General features: G+C 43.5%; 1 protein-coding gene across 2 annotated transcripts in view; it reads left to right on the top strand.

Moving 5' to 3' along the window:
- The window catches only part of dhx57 (DEAH (Asp-Glu-Ala-Asp/His) box polypeptide 57), a 99,746-nt gene that overhangs the window by 70,776 nt on the left and 4,440 nt on the right, over nt 1–24,530 (top strand). For both annotated transcript variants that reach the window (XM_085981915.1, XM_085981914.1), the window contains exons 15-22: nt 959–1,132; nt 3,893–4,093; nt 5,757–6,033; nt 6,201–6,296; nt 7,811–7,894; nt 7,997–8,134; nt 15,399–15,473; nt 18,962–19,096. In XM_085981915.1, the coding sequence (XP_085838041.1) occupies nt 959–1,132; nt 3,893–4,093; nt 5,757–6,033; nt 6,201–6,296; nt 7,811–7,894; nt 7,997–8,134; nt 15,399–15,473; nt 18,962–19,096 (1,180 nt within the window). The remainder of the gene's footprint in view (nt 1–958; nt 1,133–3,892; nt 4,094–5,756; nt 6,034–6,200; nt 6,297–7,810; nt 7,895–7,996; nt 8,135–15,398; nt 15,474–18,961; nt 19,097–24,530) is intronic.

Genomic DNA, 24,530 nt, shown 5'->3' on the forward strand with positions numbered 1-24,530 from the left:
GATCACCTACCTGGCCAAAAGCCTTTTCCTGTATCCTGTCCAGGGTTGTGAGAAAGATGCTAGAAAGGTCTCCCCAGTTATGGGAGCAGTATTCACATCTTGGATGGACTTGGGTTTAATAGAGTGTTAAGAGTTACAAGAGAAAGCGACAAAATAACAACAGAAAACGCTGGAAAAACTCAGCAGGCCAGGGCAACATCCTTGGAGAGAGAAACAGAGTTAACGTTTCAGGTGAAACATTAACTCTCTTTCTCTCTCCATGGATGCTGCCTGGTATGCTGAGTTTTTCCAGCGTTTTCTGTTGTTATTTCAGATTTCCAGCATCCGCAGTATCTTGCTATCGTAAGAGAAAGCAACAGTTTGACCAAAATTAGGCAACTGAGGCGTAGCTCTTCAATGGAGGAAATGTGGAAGTTCCATTTTGTTCCTGTATTCCACCTAAGCTAACCTTCCTTTGTACATTTTATAGCTTGTTCTTATTTGATTTCACTGTGAAGGCTACGTGCGTGTGCTTTTAAAAGCAATTTGCATTTGGGTGTAGGATCCGTATGATCTAGGCAGCTGAGCCTCCACTTGCTGAATTTTTTATTCTCCGTCATATTGTTATGAGTAGTTGCTATGCAGAGTCTAAACACTCACAGAAGCAGAAAGAAAATCAGAGGGGAATCACCCTGGGTTGCATCTCCTAGCAACTGGTTTCAGACCAACAATGGTGAGGCCTACAGACACACTGCCAGTCCACCATTTTGAGTAGGATTAGTGTGGCACAGGGAGATTAGTTGTTTTTTAAACTATACTTTTATGGGTAATTAATAAATTTAACTTTGTGCTACTGTTTCAGAATTTTTCTGTTCTTGTATTAATTCAAAACATTTCAAATAACTTTACCATTTTCAAACCATTGCCAACAAATGCTCTTCATTGACTTTCTACCATCACAGTGACTCTTCTCTTCCAGGTGTATTATCCACCCACTCCACTCTTCACTGTCCAGTGAGGAACAACAGGCTGTCTTCCTGCGCCCTCCCGAAGGAACTACCAAGATCATAATCTCCACCAACATTGCTGAAACTTCAGTCACCATTGATGATGTTGTTTACGTTATCGATTCCGGCAAGATGAAAGAAAAGAGGTACAGAATAATTTTTAAAAAAAGAATTCAAGACTTATTGGAGACAGTGGCACTGTGGGTTAGGGTGCCATCAGTTTAAAAATTTGAATCCAGCATAGACGACCGCCTTGTGTTAAGGGTTATCGGTGCGATTGGTTTGGAGTAGTGTTAATCCAGAATCTAATGGACTTGTGTCAGATACAACACAATGATTCATCATGTCAGGCACCTGTACGGATGCTGATGCCCTCTGGTTAGGGTAAACTGAGAATGTACATGAGTGGCTAGGAAGCTGGGGGCAAAGGAACCAGAGGGGGGATGAAAAGATTTTTTTTTTAACGCAGCGAGTTGTTATGATCTGGGGGCAAGGTATTGACTTGGTGATGCGCTATCAATTACTCATAAAAGACTGAGAGAAGAGTAACTAAAGGCTTTTATTAACAACAGAATGGAGGTCTGCCTCGAGTGGTCGACCGGTCCAGGATACAAAGGGCTGGGGAGCAGTCACCTTTATACTAGGACCTGTGGGAGGAGTCAGCCGAGGCATGTCCAGGCATGTACACAGTGGAATACAAACAGGACAAACAGGAATACAAACAGTGGTTTACCACACTTGGATAGAGAACTGGTTGGCAGATAGAAAGCAAAGAGTTGGAATAAACGGGTCGTTTTCCGAGTGGCAGGCAGTGACTAGTGGGGTACTGCAAGGATCAGTCCTAGGACCCCAGCTGTTCACAATATATATTAATGATCTGGACGAGGGAATTGGATGTAGTATCTCCAAATTTGCAGACGACACAAAGCTGGGTGGGAGGGTATGCTATGAGGAGGATGTCGTGAAACTCCAGTACGATTTGGACAGGTTGGGTGATTGGGCAGAAACATGGCAAATGCACTATAATGTGGATAAATGTGAGGTTATCCACTTTGGTGGCAAAAACAGGAAGGCAGATTATTATTTGAATGGCAATAGATTGGGAGAAGGGGAAGTGCAAAGAGACCTGGGTGTTCTTGTGCACCAGTCACTGAAGGTAAGCATGCAGGTGCAGCAGGCGGTTAAGAAGGCAAATGGTATGTTGGCCTTTGTAGCAAGAGGGTTCGAGTACAGGAACAAAGATGTCTTGCTGCAGTTGTACAGGGCCTTGGTGAGACCGCACCTTGAGTATTGTGTGCAGTTTTGGTCGCCTTATCTGAGGAAGGATGTTCTTGCCATGGAGAGAGTGCAGTGAAGATTCACCAGGCTGATACCTGGGATGGCAGGAATGACGTATGAGGAGAGATTGTGTCGATTGGGCTTGTACTTGCTGGAGTTTAGAAGATTGAGAGGGGATCTCATCGAAACCTATAAAATTCTGTCAGGCCTGGACAGACTAGATGCAGGAAGGATGTTCCCGATGGCCGGTGAGTCCAGAACTAGGGGTCATAGTCTAAGGATAAGGGATAAGCCATTTAGGACTGAGATAAGGAGGAATTTCTTCACCCAGAGAGTGGTGAACCTGTGGAATTCTCTGCCACAGAGGGCGGTGGAGGCCAGTTCATTAAATATATTCAAGAAGGAGTTGGATATATTTCTTAAAGCTAAAGGGATCAAGGGATATGGGGAGAAGGCAGGGACAGGGTACTGAATTTGGATGATCAGCCATGATCTCATTGAATGGCGGAGCAGGCTCGAGGGGCCGAATGGCCTACTCCTGCTCCTATTTTCTATGGAATGCACTGCCTGAAAGGGTGTTGGAAGCAGATTCAATAGTAACTTTCAAAAGGGAATAGGATAAATAGTTGAAGGTGAAAACTTTGCAGGGGAAAGAGCAGGGGAGTGGGACTAATCGGAGAGCTCTTTCAAAGAGCCGGCACAGGCACAACAGGCCGAATGGCAGCCTCCTGTGCTATGAAAACAACAATGCTAACCTTCATAAATAACTGAGAATTTCTATGAATAAAAGGACTGGCACAAGAGAGATATCTGCACCTAATTCAAGTAGAAAGAAAGACTTGTAAGGAACATTGAAGCAGCAAATGGTTTTAACTGGATAGGTGGGGGGAGGGCAGAGAAGTAATCGGATCCCAGGCAGTACTGACCACAGAACAGAAGGTAGTCAAAGATGGATATGGATACGGAAGCCCAGAGAAGTATATGTATCAGAGATAAATGGCAGTTGGCAAGATTACCTGTAAACATCTGACATTATTCTCTGACTATATAAGCTGTGTCTTTATGCATTTCTCCACTTCACCTGACAAAGGAGCAGCGCTCCGAAAGCTTGTGATTTCAAATAAAGCTGTTGGACTATAACCTGGTGTTGTGACTTCTTACATTTGTCCAATAAGATACTTAGACATGAATGCTGGAAGCATTAGTAATAAGATGCTGGAACTGGAAATTGTTTGGTAGCAGTAGGGAACTGCGGTGCAGTGGGAATATCAGAAACATGGCTAAACCCAGAGGATGGAAATCCGTAACATTCATGGGAATGGAGTGTTCAGAAGACAGAAAAGAAGGTGGTGTAGCCGTATATGTCAGGGACAGTTGGGAGGTAAATAAAGTTGATCTTCATAATCATAGAATCTTGCAGCACACGGAAGGAGGCCATTCGGCCCATTGTGCCTGTGCCGGCTCTTTGAAAGAGCTCTCCGATTAGTCCCACTCTCCTGATATGCTCTTCATCATTTGGGTTGCAAGGTATTTTAAATCTGCTTTTGGTCTCCAATTCGAAATCCTAACATTGTATGGGAATGCAGCACGAACCTCGTCTGATTTGCCACGTCCTTGTTGACCCGCAGGTATGACCCATGCAAAGGGATGGAGAGCCTAGAGGACACCTGGGTATCGCGAGCTAACGCCCAGCAGAGGAAGGGTCGAGCTGGGCGTGTGGCCTCTGGGATCTGCTTCCACCTGTTTACCAGCCACTGCTACCGTCACCACCTCCAGGAGCTGCAGCTGCCCGAGATCAAGAGGGTGCCACTGGAACAGCTTTGTCTAAGGTTCGGGAGAACTATTCATGGAGTCCCAACAATTACATGTTCACTAAAATAACTACTTACTTTGGGGGGGGACTTGAACCCACGACCTTCTGACTCCGAGTGCTACCAACTGAGCCACGGCTGACACATAGTATGTACAGCTTCTGCTGCCTATATAGGTCCCAACATGAACTGAATTTGGGCGGTCTCAAACCAGACCTGGTCTACTCCATTTCATTTGAGACCCTCCGAGCTTCAATGTAGAGCACTGTTTGTTTGATGCTAAGAGTAGATAGAGAGAAACTGTTTCCATTGGCAGGAGGGTCGGTAACTAGAGGATACAGATTTAAGATCATTGGTAAAAGAACCAGCAGGGAAATGAGAAGAATGTATTTTTTACGCAGTGAGTTGTTATGATCTGAAATGCACTGCCTGAAAGGGTGAAGGAAGCAGATACAATCGTAATTTTCAAAAGGGAATTGGATATAGACTTGAAAAGGAAACATTTGTGAGGCTGTGGGGAAAGAGCTGGGGAGTGGGACTAATTGGATAGCTCTTTCAAAGAGTCAGCACAGACACAATGGGCCGAATGGTCGTCTCCTCTGCTGTAAGATTTTATAAGGCGTTGGAGTTTATCCAGCCTATCCTTGTGCCATAGAAAATGTTCTGTTGTACTGAGTGAGTCGCAATTCTATAGCATCAAATGGGACTGTGACTTGCACGGGAGTGAGATACTCCGTGAAACACAGAGGGTAAGAGACTCAATATGCCCAGGAAGGAGCTGGTCAGAGGTGTAAAGTTGAACTGGACCCACCTGCCACAGCAGTATGAGTGGGGTGCCAGAACAAAATTCTCAGTTTTATCCACCACTGACAATCCAGTAGAACAGGTGATTTCAAAAGTATATTACCATGAATGTGAATACTTTAAATATGGGGATACTCTGGAGATGGGGGCCACTGTAATCTTAGGTGTGCAGCCTGTCTTCTCAAAAGAAAGACTTGAATTTCTATAGCACCTTTAATGACCTCAGGATGTCCAAAATCACTTTATAACCAATGAAGTACTTTTTGAAGTGTAGTCACTGTTGTCATGTAGGAAATGCGGCAGCCAATTTGCACACAGCAAGCTCCCACAAACAGCAATGAGATAATGACCAGATAATCTGTTTTAGTGATGTTCATTGAGGGATAAATATTGGTCAGGACACTGGGGAAAACTCCCCTGCTCTTCTTAGAAATATTCCCATGGGATCTTTTACGTCCACCTGAGAGAGCAGACGGGGGCCTCCGACAGTGCAGCACTCCCTCGGCACTGCACTGGAGTCTGGCAGAGGTACGCAGTATGGAGAGAATGCTGAAGAGAGATGGTAATAGATAGCGTGCTAAAGAAAATTGGATCGGCAAAATCATTTATTTGCTCATTTCCTTCGTATTTTTTTTGCCAGTATTCAGTCTTGAACCTAACCCCTTTCAGTTTGCTGGGATGTATTTAAGTTCAAAATGTTTTGTTTCCCACTGAACTAAGTTATCATTTATAACTGCAGTCTTTAAAGTAGCTTTGTAGTTTGTATTCTGGATAATTCTGGATATCATTAATTGTGGAGAATTACAAAGTGTGTTTGGAAAAATCATTTTAAAAGAAAAATTGAATTTGTGAATTAATATTTTTTTCTTGTGTCTAGGATCAAAGTTTTGGACATTTTTGCAGATCATGATTTGGAGTCTGTTTTTTCACGTCTGGTCGAACTACCCGTGGAAGAAGGTTTGAAAGCAGCTAAGAATCGGTTGCAAGACCTGGGGGCCCTCACACCAGATGAAACACTCACTCCCTTGGGGTATCACTTAGCCTTTTTGCCAGTGGATGTCCGCATTGGAAAGCTAATGTTGTTTGGTGCCATCTTCCGTTGCCTTGATCCTGCTTTGACCATTGCAGCTAGCTTGGCCTTTAAATCACCCTTTGTAAGTAAAATCAATCCTTCAGACATATGCTAACATGCATTAAATACGGTTATATACATATAATGGAGAGAAAAGAACACTAATAACTGCATCTGGTTAAAATACTTAAAGTTGCAAGTATCAGTTAATAGATGCCTTCTAAATAAAGTGGTTTGTGCTGTTGAAAGGTTTCTCCGTGGGATAAGAGAGAAGAAGCCAACGTGAAGAAGCTGGAATTTGCTGTGGCTTGCAGTGACTATCTCGCTCTTTTCCAGGCCTACAAGGTAAGACCGCAGACAGCTGAGCATTCCTGCTGTATTGTCCTCACCATTGCTCATTTCTACCAATGACAGAGCTCTCCTTTGCAAATCAGAAATTGCATTTATCAGGATGCACAATAAAGAGCAAAGATTTGTTTCTAATCAATCGCTGAAAACCTTGAATTATTTTCTTTGGGCTTGATCTGATCAGGAATATCTTGACCCATCAGGTGTACCAGAATAGCCTGTGGTAACTAGTCACAGATTTTCTCTCTTCCTGTGGCTAAGGGAATTGCATATATACTTGATAAGAGAACATTTTCAGGGCTGTGGGGAAAAAATGGGGGGAGTGGGACTAATTGGATAGCTCTTTCAAAGAGCTGGCACAGGTACAATAGGCCGAATGGCCTCCTGTGCTTTATGGCTCTATGAAAGGACAGTGGGGATTGGAAATTCTCAATCCAGAAAATCAAAATTCAAACCCACATCCTGTCGCTTCTTTGGAATGCCAGTGAACTCTGCTATTCAATGCGGATTATTTATTTATTTATTTTGCACAGCCACTTGTGGCAACGTAACACATTGATGCATTTGCTATAGAGATAGTTCCCTACGTAGTGAGTTCACTATCTCAGTTGGGCAGTGTCAAATGGATGTGTGGCATTTCCTCTAAGGGAGAGAGAGAGGATTAGAAGCTGCAGTAACTCTGTAATATTCATGTTCACCACCCCACCTCTTCCTAAAATAGGTTGGTCATTTATTTTTTTAATTATTATTTGTTCTCGGGGATGTGAACAACGCACGGAAAGCCGCATTTCATTGGCACCTTAGAAGGTGGTAAGGGGCCTTCTCCTTGAACTGATTCCTAGAGCTGCTGGTGCTCCCACAATGGTTTTAGATAGGGACCTCCAGGATTTGTACCCATCAATGATGAAGGAAGTGAGATATATGTCCAAATCAAATTGGTACGTGACTTGGAGGGGAATTTGAAGGTGATGGTGTTGCCATGATCTTGCTGGTCATGTCCTTTTTGGTGGAGACTCCTGAAGTATGTTTGGTGAGTTGCTGCCATACATGCTGTAAATCGCAAATACCACAACCATAATGTGCTTGTAGCGGAAGGGCTTGATATTGTGTCCAATCACAGATTTGCCAATCAAACAAACAGCTCTGTCCTGAATGGGGTCGAGCTTCTATTTTATATTGTTGTGACTGGACCCATCCAGGCCAGTGGTAATCTACTGACTTGAGCCTTGTAGATGGTGGAGATGCATCAGGAGGTGAGCCACCAACCTCTGCCCTGCTCCTGTAGCCATGTTGTTGATATAGCTGGTCCAATTCAGCTTCTGGTCTGTGGTGACCCCGAGGATGCTGATGGTGGGGGGAGACTGCAATGGTGATCCCATTGAAAGTCAGGGGGAGGTGGCTGTGCATTTTCTTGTTGGAGGTGGTCATTACCCGGCACTTGTCGTGCGAATGTTATGTGCATGTTTATTTTTTAAAGTATTAACTTCTTTTAATTTAAATCACCCATCTAGGGATGGAGTGTTGCCCTAAAGGCGGGCTCTCGAGCAGGGTACAACTACTGCAGACAAAACTTCTTATCTGGAAGAGTACTACAGGTCGGTGGTCCTTTTAGCTCTACTGACACTTAAGAATGTAATGAACGCTCCACAAGTCAGAGTGATTCTTATTATTTTTTGTTGTGTTCCTCCACGTTGTAGGAGATTTCCAGCATGAAGAGACAGTTTGCAGAGCTGCTGTCTGATATTGGTTTTGTGAAGGAAGGACTGAGAGCCAGATACATTGAGAAGATGTCATCCCAGGGCGGGGACGGAATTGTTGCGGCCACTGGCCAAGAGGTTAATGAAACGTGGTTCCTTTTATATGCTTTCTTGATTTATGATATAATGTAGATTCATGATATAATGCATAACCTTAAAATTAGAGGTAGACCATTCAAGGCTGATGTCAGGAAGCACTTCTTCACACAAAGGGTAGTGGAAATTTGGAACTCTTTCCCTGCCCCCACCCAAAAAAAAAGCTGTTGAGGCTCGGTCAATTGAAAATTTCACATGTGAGATTAATAGATTTTTGTTTGACAAGGGTATTAAGGGATATGGAGCAAAGGCATTGAGGTACAGACCAGCCATGATCTAAGTGAATGGCGGAACAGGTTCAAGGGGCTGAATGGCCTATTCTTGTTCCTACATGGTATACTATGGGCTGCTTGGTACTTACAGGTGCATACATTGAGTTGGTGACACAATTCTGTGGTATTACTAACTGGCAACTAGTTTTACTAGTTTATTTCTAGAGGGATAGAATTGAAAAGTAGTGAAGTTATGTTAAACTTGTATCGAACCTTGGTTAGACCACACTTGGAGTACTGTGTATATTATAAGAAGGATACTGTTCACATTATAAGAAGGATATAGAGGCACTGGAGAGGATGCAGAGAAGATTATCAAGGATGATACCAGAAATGCGAGGGTACACCTATCAGGAAAGGATGAACAGGCTGGGTCTCTTTTTTTTCTCTTGAAAAGAGAAGGCTGAGGGGTGACCTAATAGAGGTCTTTAAAATTATGAAAGGTTTTGATAGAGTGGATACAGAGAGAGTGTTTCCACTTGTGGGGAAGAGCAAAACCAGAGGCCATCAATATAAGATAGTCACCAAGAAATCAAATAGGGAATTCAGAAGAAACTTCTTTACCCAGAGAGTGGTGAGAATGTGGAACTCACTACCACAAGGAGTGGTTGAAGTGAATAGTATAGATGCATTTAAGGGTCAGTTAGATAAGCAGGAGGGAGTAAGGAATAGAGGGTTATGCTGATAGAGTTAGATGAGGAAAGACGGGAGGAGGCTGGAGTGGAGCATAAATGCCGGCATGGACTGTTTGGGCCGAATAGCCTGTTTCTCTGCTGTGTATCCTATGTAATTCCCTGGCAGGAGTTAGTGGGGGGAGGGGGGGAAGGAAGGGAAATGGAGCCTCAGTGGACATTGGGTTTGGACAGTGTATGTTCCCTAGGGCAAGTTAGGGTAGTCAGCTTTCAAACTGCACACAATGTAGTGCACAAAATCAGGGCGGGAGAATGGTAGTGCAGTGCATTCACACCCAATGTGCTGTGCCAGGAAGTGGTAGGGCATAGATCCCCTACACACTGAGTCTCTAGTCTCTGCTGTACCACTATGAGAAAGCACAAAGCAGAGGCCAGATAGTCCTCTACAAAGGGGGAGGGAGGGGAAAATTCAGAGATGATTGCTCTGGGCTGTTCCTGTGCACATTCTGATGGTCCATTTGAGAGCAACAGAAGCTTTGGGAGCGGGTCGGCACATCTGCTGCTCACCCGAGAATAGTGTGCGGCAACTAGGACTTGGCAAAAGGGAAGGGAATGAGAAAAAAAACAGTAAGAGTCCCATTTCTCCTCCCCCCAGATTTAAAAATAAATCAACAGTGGATTATATACCATAACAGAAAAGCCCTGTCCCTCTCCAACCAGTGGATAATAGAAACATAGAAGATAGGAGCAGGAGTAGGCCATTCGGCCCCTCGAGTCTGTTCCGCCATTTAATGAGATCATGGCTGATCATCCAAATTCAGTACCCTGTCCCTGCTTTCTCCCCATATACCTTGATCCCTTTAGCCTTAAGAAATATATCTAACTCCTTCTTGAATATATTTAATTAATTGGCCTCAACTGCCTTCTGTGGTAGAGAATTCCACAGGCTCACCACTCTCTGGGTGAAGAAATTCCTCCTCATCCCAGTCCTAAATGGCCTACCCCTTATCCTTAGACTGTGACCTCTGGTTCTGGACTCCCCCGCCATCGGGAACATCCTTCCTGCATCTAGTCTGTCCAGGCCTGTTAGAATTTTATAAGTTACAATGAGATCCCCTCTCATTCTTCTAAACTCTAGCGAATATACGCCTAATCAACCCAATCTCTCTTCATACGTCATTCCTGCCATCCCAGGTATCAGTCTGGTGAATCTTTGCTGCACTCCCTCCATGGCAAGAATATCCTTCCTCAGATAAGGCGACCAAAACTGCACACAATACTCAAGGTGTGGTCTCACCAAGGCATGATACAACTGCAGCAAGACATCCTTGCTCCTGTACTCGAATCCTCTCGCTATGAAGGCCAACATACCATTTGCCTTCTTAACCGCCTGCTGCACCTGCATGCTTACCTTCAGCGACTGGTGCACAAGGACACCCAGGTCTCGTTGCACTTCCCCTTTTCCCAATCTATTGCCGTTCAGATAATAATCTGTCTTCCTGTTTTTGCCACCAAAGTGGATAACCTCGTATTTATCCACATTATACTGCATCTGCCATGCATCTGCCCAATCACCCAACCTGTCCAAATCATACTGGAGTTTCTCTGCATCCTCCTCACAGCACACACGCCCACCCAGCTTTGTGTCGTCTGCAAACTTGGAACTATTACATCTAGTTCCCTCCCCACTAGTCACTGCCTGCCATTTGGAAAAAGACCCATTTATTCGAACTCTTTGCTTCCTGTCTGCCAACCAGTTCTCTATCCAAGTCAGTACCTTACCTCCAATCCCATGTGCTTTAACTTTGCACGCTAATCTCTTATGCGGGACCTTATCGAAAGCCTTCTGAAAGTCCAAATACACCACATCCCCTGGTTCTCCCTTATCTATTCTACCAGTTACATCCTAAAAAAATTCCAGTAGATTAGTCAAGCATGATTTACCTTTTGTAAATCCATGTTGACTTTGTCCGATCCTGTCACTGTTTTCCAAGTGCTCTGCTATTACATCTTTTATAATGGACACTAGCATTTTTCCCACTACCGATGTCAGGATTACCGGTCTATAATTCCCCATTTTCTCTCTACCAACTTTTTTTTAATAGTGGGGTTACATTAGCTACCCTCCAATCCATGGGAACAGCTCCAGAGTCTATAGAATTTTGGAAGATGACCAGCAATGCATCTACTATTTCTAGGGCCACTTCCTTAAGTACCCTAGGATGTAGATTATCAGGCCCTGGGGATTTATCGGCCTTCAATCCCATCAATTTCCCTAACACCATTTCCCTACAAATACTGATTTCATTCAGTTCCTCCCTCTCATTAGACCCTATGTTCCCCGACATCTCCGGGAGGTTATTTGTGTCCTCCTTTGTGAAGACAGAACCAAAGTACATGTATTTAATTGGTCTGCCATTTCTTAGTTCCCCATTATAAACTCCCCTGATTCTGACTGCAAGGGACCTATGCTTGACTTCACCAATCTTTTTCTCTTCACATATCTATAGAAGCTTTTAAAGTCAGTTTTTGTGTTCCCTGAAAGCTTACTCTCACAATCTATTTTCCCCCTCTTAATTAATCCCTTTGTCCTTCTTTGCTAAATCCTAAACTGCTCCCAATCCTCAGGTTTGCTGCTTTTTCTGGCCAATTTATATGTCCTCTCCTTGGATCTTATGCTATCCCTAATTTCCCTTGTTAGTCACGGTTGAGTCACCTTTTTTGTTTTATTTTTATGCCAAACAGGGATGAACAAATTCTGTAGTTCATCCATGCGATCTTTAAATGTTTGCCATTGCCTATCCACTGTCAACCCTTTAAGTAACATTCCCCAATCCATCCTAGCCAACTCGCACCTCATACCATCGTAGTTTCCTTTATTTAAATTCAGGACCCTAGTCTCTGAGTCAACTACTTCACTCTCCATCTTAATGAAGAATTCTATCATATTATGATCGCTGCTCCCCAAGGGGCCTCGCACAACAAGATTGCTAATTAATCCTTTCTCATTACATAATACCCAGTCTAAGATGGCCTGATCTCTAGTTGGTTCCTCGACATATTGGTCCAGGAAACCATCCTGTATACACTCTAGGAATTCCTCCTCCACAGTATTGTTACTAATTTGGTTAGCCCAATCTATATGTAGATTAAAGTCACCCATGATAACTGCTGTGCCCTTATTGCACGCGTCTTTAATTTCCCGTTTAATGCCATCCCAAACCTCGGCATTACTGTTTGGGGGTCTGTATACAACTCCACTAACATTTTCTGCCCCTTGGTATTTCTTAGCTCTACCCATACAGATTCCACATCATCAGAGCTAATATCCTTCCTTACTGTGTTAATCTCTTTAACCAGCAATGCTACCCCACCTCCTTTTCCTTTTTTGCCTGTCCTTCCTGAATATTGAATACCCCTGGATGTTGAATTCCCAGCCTTGGTCACCCTGGAGCCATGTCTCCATAATCCCAATTATATCATATCCGTTTACATCTATTTGCACCTTATTACGAATGCTCCTCGCATTAAGACACAAAGCCTTCAGGCTTGTTTTTTTAACACTCTTGATCCTTTTAGAATTATTATTTACTGTAGCCCTGTTTGATTTACACCCTTGATTTCTCTGCCTTCCACTTTTGCTTTTCTCCTTCCTGTCTTTTGTTTCTATCCTTGCTTCCCTTTCCTCTGTCTCCCTGCACAGGTTCCCAACCCCTCTGCCATTTTAGTTTAAACCCTCCCCAACAACACCAGCAAACCCTCCCCCTAGGACATCGGTCTCGGTCCCGCCCAGGTGCAAACCGTCCAGTTTGTACTGGTCGCACCTCCCCCAGAACCGGTTCCAATGTCCCAGGAATTTGAATCCCTCCCCCTTGCACCATTCCTCTAGCCACATATTCATCTGAAGTATCCTTCTATTTCTACTCTGATTAGCACGTGGCACTGGTAGCAATCCTGAGGTTGCTACCTTTTGAGGTCCTATTTTTTAATTTACCTCCAAACTCCCTATATTCAGCTTTTAGGACCTCATTCCATTTTTTACCTATATCGTTGCTACCTATATGCACCACAACAGCTGGCTGTTCACCCACCCCCTCCAGAATGCCCTGCAGCCGCCCTGAGACATCCTTGACCCTTGCACCAGGGAGGCAACATACCATCCTGGAGTCTCGTTTGCGGCCGCAGAAACACCTATCTATTCCCTTTACAATAGAATCCCCTATCACTATAGCTCTCCCACTCTTTTTCCTCCCGCCCTGTGCAGCAGAACCGCCCATGGTGCCAGGAAGTTGGCTGCTGCTGCCGTCCCCCGATAAGCCATCTCCCTCAACAATATCCAAAGTGGTATATCTGTTTGAGAGAGGGATGGCCACAGGGGACCCCTGCACTACCTGCCTGCGCCTACTACTCTGCCTGGCGGTCACCCATTCCCTTCCTGCCTGTGCAGCCTTTACCTGCGGTGTGATCAACTCATTAAACGTGCTATCCACGATATCCTCAGCATCGCGAATGCTCCAGTATGTATCCATTCGCAGCTCCAACACCGCAATGCGGTCTGGCAGTAGCTGCAGTTGGATACACTTCCCACACACATGGTCGTCAGGGACACAGGAAGTGTCCCTGATTTCCCACATAGTGCAGGAGGAGCGTGCCACGGGGCCGAGCTGTGCTGCCATGACTTACCCTTTAATTAATATAAATTAAATCAAATCAATACCACGAATTACACTACAATTAAATGATATACTCAAGGGCCCTTATTTACTAGCACTCCCTGCTACACAACAGAGACCTTAGAAACTATAACCACAAAAATGAAGACCTTCTAAACTTTATAAACTATTAACCTTAACTGTCAAACTATAGAGTAGTATAAATACTCACCTGGCCTTACCCAATCAGCTGCTTCCTCTTGCCCGTGTCACTTTTTGAATTGTGACATGGCTCTGGAACGCTGCCGCCAGTCTGTGAGATTGGTAAGGCTCTGTAAAAAGGCCCGCGAAAGTGAGTTTAAATACTCACTGTGCTCTCCTGTTGCTCCCGACACTGGCCTCTGTTTAATAAAAAAAAAAAAAAAAAAGCCTGCGAAAGTCAATTGGGGGAGAATCGAGAATCCCTGTTTTTAGGTCACGCATCTGGTATGGCAATATTCTAGACACAAGAATAAAGATAAGTCCAATACAAATAAGTAAAGGAAACAGTATTTTATTCACCCACAGAAAAATATGAAATATAAACAGCTGAAGCTGTGCACTGAGGCAGAGTTTCTAATAAGTCCTGTGAAAGTTCTGGCAGATAGTCAGGTTAGCAGATAACAGTCGTGCAGAATGTGTGGATTATGAAGGTTCCACTGTAATGGTCACTATATTTTACCTTTTTTGTTTTAAGAACTATTTATGACAAAGTATTGAGTTCTGTAGAGTTTCAGCATTACGGGTACAAGAAACGAGCATTAAGGATGAAACCTTTTGTGAGAAGAGTGAATTGAGACAGTATCCTCCTTTTGTAAGGTGCAGAACATAAACATTGTTGACAAAAAGATCGACCTTTGTATTTGTGAACTGTTTCCTTTATTGGGGGCAGTTGATGTTAATTATCGGGAGAAGATTTAAGACATTGGCATGATGTTGAAACTTACCTCGGGCTAATCTACCGAATTTCCTCGAGAGAAAAATATGAAAAATAATAGCTTAAGCTTCTGCTGCTACGCCCTCCTCTCCTCCTAATGGCTCAGTAGGTAATGAACTGTGTGGCATGGCACTGAGCCACACTGAACAGGAAGGTCGCAGGTACATTCTACGCTTCACTCACTCACTCACTCCAGGGAGCAGTAATGGGCCCTAACTAAGGAAGGGGCGGGGGGTGGTGGGTGGGTGGAAACAGGCGAGCGTCATTCTCCTTATCAATTTCCACTGACCACTGCTGGAAGTGGCCGTCTACGGATCCCAGGTGAGGCCAAGGTTGTCAAGCAGGCTCACCAAGAAGTCACTTGGGCCAGATATCAAGGAGTGTCACCTGTGAAGCCGTATCCCAGCGGGAGTTGCCACTATTAGTAGAAAAGGGATGAGAGGAGAAAAATAGAAAAGTTTCTACTGTTTTTCAGTGCATGTGAGGACTGATTATAACATACAAACTGGATTTTATTTGAGAAGTAAATGTTGAACCTTTATTTCTTCAATAGTTAGAGTTCAACTTCCACACTATTTCTACAGTAATGTGTCTGTATTCCTGTTATGTTATCAATCTTACTGAGATCTATTTTGATTTTGATTTTTTTTGTTACTGCTCGATTTAGTAATCTGGTAACGTCGAGCTCTGTTTTGTCATTTTGATCTCTTCTAGGCCAACTCCAATGCAGAAAACATGAAGTTAATTTCAGCAATATTGTGTGCTGCCCTCTACCCGAATGTAGTGCAGGTCAGTTCAGAATTCTTTTAATTTAACTTGTATTTTGACTGTGATGTAATTGAGTAAAGTTTGAATTTTGTTTTTGGGAGGGTTGGGGAGGGGAAAACCAAAGGTAAAAGGGGCTCAGATTCTGTTTAAAAGGGTGGTAAAAGTTCAACGACTTGCTTCACTTCAGGATTTTTCTTTTTTTTTTTTAAATCCATGCCGAAAAAGCTGAACTGCCCTCTGATTTCTAACTCCAGAGGATTGCTCTGAGCAGAAAAGTCATTTCAAGTGATCTGTGCGCTCTCAAGAGCTAATGAACAACCAGTGGAGTTTCCAGTGTGCAGGAGTTTTTGCTAACTCAGTATACTAGTCAACACTGATTTTACTTGAATAATACGAACAAGGTAAACTGTCAGGGATCAACACTCGAGGCTGTTGCTTTTCAGAGTATTGGAGTATTTTCTAAATGGTGAGAAACTAGGGACTGTAGAGGAGCGAAGAAATTGGGAGTCCAAGTGCACATCATTAAAAGCCAGTAGAACGGTGCAAAAAGCAATGAAAAAGGCGAATGTAATGTTGGCCTTTATCTCAAGGGGGCTGGAATACAACAGGGAGGAAGTGACGTTCCAGTTGTACAGAGCCTTGGTCAGACCCCATCTGGAGCACTGCATCCAGCTCTGGGAAAATATAATGGCCTTCGAGAGGGTGCAGCGCAGATTCGCCAGAATAATACAGGGCTAAAAGGGTTACATTAAGAGGACAGGTTGCATAGACTAGACTTGTATTCCCTTGAGTTTAGAAGATTGAGGTGATCTGATCGAAGTGTTTAAAATGTTAAAAGGATTTGATAGGGTAGATATGGAGAAACCATTCCCTCTGGTGGGGGAATCAAGAACAAGGTGGTATAATCTTAAAATTAGAGCTGGGCTGTTCAGGAGGGAAATCAGGAAGCACTTTTTCCACACACGGTACTAGAAATCTGGAAAACTCTCCCTCATAAAGCTGTTGAGACTAGGTCAATTGAAAATTTCAAAACTGAGATTGATAGATTTTTGTTCAGCAATGGTATTAAGGATTACAGAACCAAGGCGGGTAAGTGGAGTTAAGATACATATCGGTCATGATCTAATTGAATGGCGGAACAGGCTCAAGGGGCTGAATGCCCTACTCCTGTTCCTATGTAAAAGGCTGTGGATGTTGGGCCAATTAGAGCTTTCAAGATTGAGATTCATAGATTTTAGTTGGGTAAGGGTATCAAGGGATATGGAGCAAAGCCATGGAAATGGAGTTGAAGTGCAGATCAGCCGTGATCTATTTGTATGGCGGGCAGGCTCGAGGGGCAGAATGGCCTACTCCTGTTCCTGGTAGGTTGTCGGTCCAGTGGATCTCCTACATATAGATGAATGGAACGTCTGGCTTTCCCATAGGGACCTCTCAACTTACAGCACAGATGTGAGCTGATACAACTCTCAACAGATGTTGGGTGCCCTGAAACCTGTTACGTACGATCAAACCCTCGGCCAGACAGGCAGTGAAATGAACACTTGAACTTTACTATTCTGTGTGGCAGTTTGTTTTTCTCTTCAGATATGTTGCAAAACTGTAATCTTAAACCTCTCAACCCTCTCCTCTACCTTGTAACTTGCTGCTAGCTGCTTCTACTGCACATCATCCTTCACAAAAGCTACCTTTTCTTGTCAAGTTTGATTGGCTGCATAGGGGGACATGCAGCTACAGGAAACTTTTTTTTTATCCGGCACCAACGGGACCGGCGTGGTGCCGGTTGACCAAAAAATCCGGATTACAGAGACGTATACTTACCAAGGTACGAGAGCCCCGTACACGGCCACAGGTGCAGGAGCCCCGGTTACACGGCCACAGATCCAGGAGTCCCTGTTGCACGGCCACAGGTGCAGGAGCCCCGGTTACACGGCCACAGATCCAGGAGTCCCTGTTGCACGGCCACAGGTGCAGGAGCCCCGGTTACACGGCCACAGATCCAGGAGTCCCTGTTGCACGGCCACAGGTGCAGGAGCCCCGGTTACACGGCCACAGATCCAGGAGTCCCTGTTGCACGGCCACAGGTGCAGGAACCCCGGTTACACAGCCACAGATCCAGGAACCCCGGTTACACGGCCACTAATGTATAGTAAAACTTACCTGAACCTACTCCTGCATTTTGCCAGTTAAGAGAGATTGCCGGATATTTTTTTTAAGTGCCGGTTAAAAGAGAGTTTCCTGTATCTTGAGTCCCAAACCTCTGCTGTTCCATAGCTGGCCACTAGGAGGTGTGCAAGAGTCACTCAGAATGACTGGTTTTATTTCCCCCACTCCCTTGTTAAGGGAAAGGGTCTGGCTTCTATTCTGCACTACTTCATAATGGCAAGGTGGAAATTGCTAACTGTCTTGTGGAGAATTGCAAGTGAAAACTTGCATCCTATCGCTCAATGGCTATTATGTAGTATTTACAGCACAGAAACTGGCCATTTGGCCCAACTGGTCTATGTCGGTGTTTATGCTCCACACGAGCCTCCTCCCACCCTACTTCATCTCACCCTATCAACATATCCTTCTATTCCTTTCTCCCTCTTCTCTCGCATTCCTCTTAAATGCATCTCTACTATTCGCCTCAACTACCCCCTGTGGTACTGAGTTCCACATTCTAACCACTCTCTGAATAAATAAGTTTATCCTGAATTCCTTATTGAATTTATTAGTGACTATCTTATATTTATGGCCCCTAGTTTTGGACTCCCCCATAAGTGGAAGCATTTTCTCTACTTCTACCCTATCAACAGCTTCATAATTTTAAAGACCTGTATTAGGTCACCCCTCAGCCTCTTTTCTAGAGAAAAGAGCCCTAACTTGTTCAGTCTTTCCTGATTAGTTATAAACCCTCAGATCTGGTATCATTATTGTAAATCTTTCTTGCACCTTCACCAATGCCTTTATATCCTTTTTGTAATATGGAGACCAGAACTGAGCACAGTATTCTGAGTTTGTATTGAACCTTCACTGCACTTGTCACCCATGACCACTCGGTTGCATCTATTGGCAGGAAAAGATCAAGAATAGTATGGGAAGGTAACGGAAATAGAACAAGAAAGGGTATTGGTATAAGTTGTCTACCTTCATTAATAGAGTTGACCAGTTGTGACACATAACGTTCAATGTTATACACATTAAATGACATTAAGTTTTCAACATGAGCTGATTCTCAGATTTATCGTACACTGATGGCCACTTGGAGAGTTATTTAAAGATGATCCTTCTCAGAAAGTGGGAATAAAAATCAGAGGGCAAGTGAATCAATGGGAGAGGGGGGAGGATCGAGATATTTCAGATTACTGTTTTGTGATGTATCTGAGGATAAAACAAAGCTTTGGAATCGTTCTCCAACAGGAGTTGGTGCCCTCAGTAGAGATGGGGAGGACCTTGGAGAAAGGGAGGTGTGGCGGAATACATCTGTAATACAGATCAGCGTGAAAGTTTTAATTTTTTTTTGCACCCAGGTGACCGCTCCTCCAAGTAAGTACACGCAGACCATGTCTGGTGCAGTAAAAGTGCCACCAAAACCAGAGGAGCTGCACTTCATCACGAAGAATGATGGAAATGTTCACATCCACCCTTCTTCAGTGAACTATCAGGTCAGTGTGCATGGTTTTTGTTTCATGAGAGCCAGCACAGACAGACCCAAGCTCTGCCCTTCAGTGTGGAGTCATCTGGCAAGGGAGATTTTATGTTCTGTATTGACGTCCTACTGTGTTTAGTAACTGTCGCATCTTCTGTCTGAGCAGTTTGACATTAGCCAAATGAACATGGCATTATTTGAATCAGTTTTTGTATCATTCCATACAACTCGACTGAATTGATCCTAGAATCTTACAGCACAGAAGGAGTCGATTCGGCCCATCGTGCCTGTGCCGGCACTTTGAAAGAGCGATCCAATTAGTCCCATTTCCCCTCTCTTTCCCCATAGCCCTGCAAATTTTTCCTTTTTAAGTATTTATCCAATTCTCTTTTGAAAGTTACTACTGAATCTGCTTCCTCCACCCTTTCAGGCAGTGCATTCCCGATCACAACAACTCGCTGTGTTTTTAAAAAAAAAATGTATCCTCAACCACAGTTCCCTGTAATTTTCTTTTTGGGTGTGCGGTCTCTTTAAGGGGCTGTGCGGCCCATTCAAACTTCAGTGCAGGCACGGTTTTTCCATTGAGAAACCACGTGGCCACACAGCTAAACGGGAACATTGTCCTCAACTCCCCTCTGGTTCTTTTGTCAATTATCTTAAATCTGGTTACTGACCCCCCTGCCAGTGGAAATAGTTTCTCCTTATTTATCCTATCAAAACCGTTCAACATTTTGAACACCTCTATTAAATCTCCCCTTTGCCTTCTCTGCTCTACAGCGAACAATCCCAGCTTCTCAAATCATGAGAACGTAAGAACAAAAGAATTAGAAGTAGGAGTTGGCCATACGGCCCCTCGAGCCTGCTCCGCCATTCAATAAGATCGTGGCTGATCTTCGACCTCAACTCCACTTTCCTGCCCGAGCCCCATATTCCTTGATTCCCCTCGAGTCCAAAAATCTATCTATCTCAGCCTTGAATATACTCAAAGACTCAGCATTCACAGCTCTCTGGGGCAGAGAATTCCAAAGATTCACAACCCTCCGAGTGAAGAAATTCCTCCTCATCTCAGTCTTAAATGGCCGACCCCTTATCCTGAGACGATGCCCCCTAATTCTAGACTCTCCAGCCAGGGGAAACAACCTCTCAGCATCTAACCTGTCAATCTTCTAAACTCCAGAGCGTATAGGCCCAATCTACTCAATCTCTCCTCCATAGGACAACCCTTTCATCCCAGGAATCAATCTAGTGAACCTTCATTACACCGCCTCTAAGGCAAGTATATCCTTCCTCAGATAAGGAGACCAAAACTGTGTACAGTACTCCAGGTGTGGTCTCACCAAAGATTTGTACAATTGTAGCAAGGATTCCTTACTCTTTTACTCCAAACCCCTTGCAATAAAGGCCAACATGCTATTTGCAGTACTTGTGTGTTAACTCTGTTTCCTATACAAGGACCCCTAAATCTCTCTGAACACCAACATTTAATCGTTTTTCACCATTTAAAAAATATTCTGTTTTTCTATTCTTCCTACCAAAGTGAATAACCTCACATTTCCCCACATTATATTCCATCTGCCACCTTATTGCCCACTCACTTAATCTGTCTATATCCCTTTGCAGACTCTGTGTTCTCCTCACAGCTTACTTTCCCACCTAGCTTTGTATCATCGGCAAACTTGGACACATTACACTTGGTCCCTTCAACTAAGTCATTAATATAGATTGTGAATAACTGAGGCCCCAGCACTGATCCTTGCGACACCCCACTAGTAACAGCCTGCCAACCTGAAAATAACCCGTTTATCCCTACTCTCTGCTTTCTGTCCTTTAACCAATCCTCTGTCCATGCTAATATATTACTCCCAACCCCATGAGCCCTTATCTTGCGTAACAACCTTTTATGTGGCACCTTATCGAGTGCCTTTTGGAAATCCAAATATACTACATCCACTGGTTCCCCTTTATCCTGCTAGTTACATCCTCAAAAAACAGTAATAAATTTGTCAAACACAATTTCCCTTTCATAAAACCATGTTGACTCTGCCTAATTATATTATAATTTTATAAGTGCCCTGTTACCACTTCCGTAATAATGGGTTTCAGCATTTTCTTGACGACCGATCCAAAGAGGAGTCATATAAAGTTGCCAGAAAAAGTAGTAAGCCTGAGGATTGGGAGCAGTTTAGAGTTCAGCAAAAAAGGACCAAGAGATTGATCAAGAGGGGAAAAATAGAGTATGAGAGTAAACTTGCAAGGAACATAAAAGCGGATTGTAAAAGCTTCTACAAGTATGTAAAAAGAAAAAGATTAGTGAAGACAAATGTAGGTCCCTTACAGTCAGAAATGGGAGAATTTATAATGGGGAACAAGGAAATGGCAGAGCAATTAAACAAATCCTTTGGTTCTGTCTTCACGGAAGAGGACACAAATAACTTCCCAGAAATGCTAGGGAACCAAGGGTCTAGTGAGAAGGAGGAATTAAAGGAAATTAGTATTAGTGAAAAAAATAGTGCTGGAGAAATTAATGGGACTGAAAGCTGATAAATCTCCAGGGCCTGATAATCTGCATCCCAGAGTACTAAAAGAGGTAGCCATGGAAATAGTGGATACATTGGTTGTCATCTTCCAAAATTCTATAGATTATGGATCAGTTCCTGCAGATTGGAGGGTGGCAACTGTAACCCCACTATTTAAAAAAGGAGGGAGAGAAAAAACGGGGAACTACAGACCGGTTAGCCTAACCTCAATAGTAGGGAAAATGCTAGAGTCTATTATAAAGGATGTGATAACAGGACACTTAGAAAATATCAACAGGATTAGACAAAACCAACATGGATTTATGAAAGGGAAATCATGTTTGACAAACCTACTGGAGATTTTTGAGGATGTAACTGGTAGAATAGATAAGGGAGAACAAGTGGATGTGGTGTACTTGGATTTTCAGAAGGCCTTTGATAAAGTCCCACATAAGCGGTTAGTGTGCAAAATTAAAGCACATGGGATTGGGGTAATATACTGGCATGGATTGAAAATTGGTTAACAGACAGGAAACAGAGAGATGGAATAAATGGGTCTTTTTCGGGTTGGCAGGCGGTGACTAGCGGGGTACCGCAGGGATCAGTGCTTGGGCCCCAGCTATTCACAATATATATCAATGATTTGGATGAGGGAACCAAATGTAATATTTCCAAGTTTGCTGACGACACGAAACTAGGTGGGATTGTGAGTTGTGAGGAGGATGCAAAGAGGCTTCAAGGCGATTTAGACAAGTTGAGTGAGTGGGCAAATACATGTCAGATGCAGTATAACGTGGATAATTGTGAAGTTATCCACTTCGGTAGGAAAAACAGAAAGGTAGAGTATTATTTAAATGGTGCTAGATTGGAAATGCTGATGTACAAAGGGACCCGGGTGTCCTTGTACACCAGTCATTGAAAGCAAACATGCAGGTGCAACAAGCAATTATGAAGGCAAATTGTAAGTTGGCCTTCATTGCAAGAGGATTTGAGTACAGGAGCAAGGATGTCTCACTACAGTTATACAGGGCCTTGGTGAGACCACACCTGGAGTACTGTGTGCAGGTTTGGTCTCCTTACCTAAGAAAGGATATACTTGCCATAGAGGGAGTGCAGCGAAGATTCACCAGACTGATTCCTGGGATGGCAGGACTGTCGTATGAGGAGAGATTGGGTCGACTAGGCCTGTATTCACTAGAGTTTAGAAGAATGAGAGGGGATCTCATTGAAACGTATAAAATTCTGACAGGGCTAGACAGACTGGATGCAGGGAGGATGTTTCCCCTGGCTAGGGGGTCTGGAACGAGGGGTCTCAGGATACGGGGTAGGACATTTAGGACTGAGATGAGGAGAAATTTCTTCACTCAGAGGGTGGTGAACCTGTGGAATTCTCTATCACAGAAGGCTGTTGAGGCCAAGTCACTGAATATGTTTAAGAAGGAGATAGATTTCTAAACACAAAAGGCATCAAGGGGCATGGGGAGAGAGCGGGTATTGGGATTGAGGATCAGCCATGATCATATTGAATGGCAGAGCAGGCTCGAAGGGCCGAATGGCCTACTCCTGCTCCTATTTTTCTATGTTTCTATGACTGATGTCAGACTAACTGGCCTGTAGTTCCCTGTTTTCTCTTTCCCTCCTTTTCTTGAATAGCGGTGTTACTTACGCTACCTTCCAATCCGCTAGAACCGTTCTAGAATCTAGGGAATTTTGGAAGATCACAACAAATGTATCCACTATCTCTGCAACTACCTCTTTTAGAACCCCAGGATGTAGGTGATCAGGTTCAGGGGAATTGTCGGCTTTTAGTCCTATTAGTTTCTCAAGTATTTAGTCTCGCCACATAACTGAATAGGTACAAGTAATTACCACGATACTCTAAACTTGACGGGGATTCTAAATCCCAGAACAGTACGCAGTGTATTCGCAGCTCCTGGTTATATTCTACACCACAATTGTTGCTTTTTATCAGCTGGAATTGCATACTTCAATAAGTGTCTGTTGTAAAGGGAACAGACTCTTAAGTTATCCAGGGCAGTGTGTTGCAATGTCACTTTCGTCTCCCGTTGATTGAGCAATACATAACCACAGTTATTGCACATCAAAGTGATTCATCGAAGCACATTGAGACACTTCTGAAATGTAGTAACCTTCTCTATTGATAAAGAAAAAGAAAGAACTTGCATTTATATAGCACCTTTAACAGCCTCAGGACATCCCAAAGCGCTTTACAGCCAATGAAGTACTTTTGAAGTGTAGTTACTGTTGGAAATGCAGCAAGCTCCCACAAACAGATGTGATAATGACCAGATCATCTGTTTTAGTGATGTTGCTTTGAGGGATAAATATTGGCCAGGGCACCAGCGAGAACTTCTCTGCTCTTCTTCGAAATAGTGCCATGGGATTTTTTATGTCTATCTGAGAGGGCAGACTTGATGCAAATTTTTATTTCCTTCCACGAGAATGTGGAGGTGAAAACTTGGACCATGTGGTTAGTTTGCAGAGTCATTTGAATCTAGTTTAATTGTGCTGTGCAGTGTGCCCTAAAACCAGCCGTAAGCATTTGTTTTCTATGTCAACCTTGCTCAGTTCACACTTCTTCACCAGCCCAATCAAGTTTTTTTAACTAAAGGTAGGTTTCAGGAAGTGGCCCCATATCGCTCTTATCCTTGAATATTCCTTTTCAAAATGTATCTCTCTTTTAAGTATTGCCAATCCAAAAATTACGTAACAATCATTGGCCTCTTGATTGAGCCATTTCAGCAGCTCCTGACTTTGATACACTGAAGGATGTTGATTTTGCGTGTACCCAATTTGGTAACTCTCTCCATTCATGATACATTTGATAATTCTTCAGCCATGCATAGTTTTTGCAGCTGGCCTTCAACATTGGCAAATCAACAACAACAACTTGCATTTATGTAGCGCCTTTAA

The sequence above is a fragment of the Somniosus microcephalus genome, chromosome 3, assembly GCF_052327205.1.
Source record: "Somniosus microcephalus isolate GS21.2 chromosome 3, FLI_Smic_1.0, whole genome shotgun sequence".
NCBI lineage: Eukaryota > Metazoa > Chordata > Chondrichthyes > Squaliformes > Somniosidae > Somniosus > Somniosus microcephalus.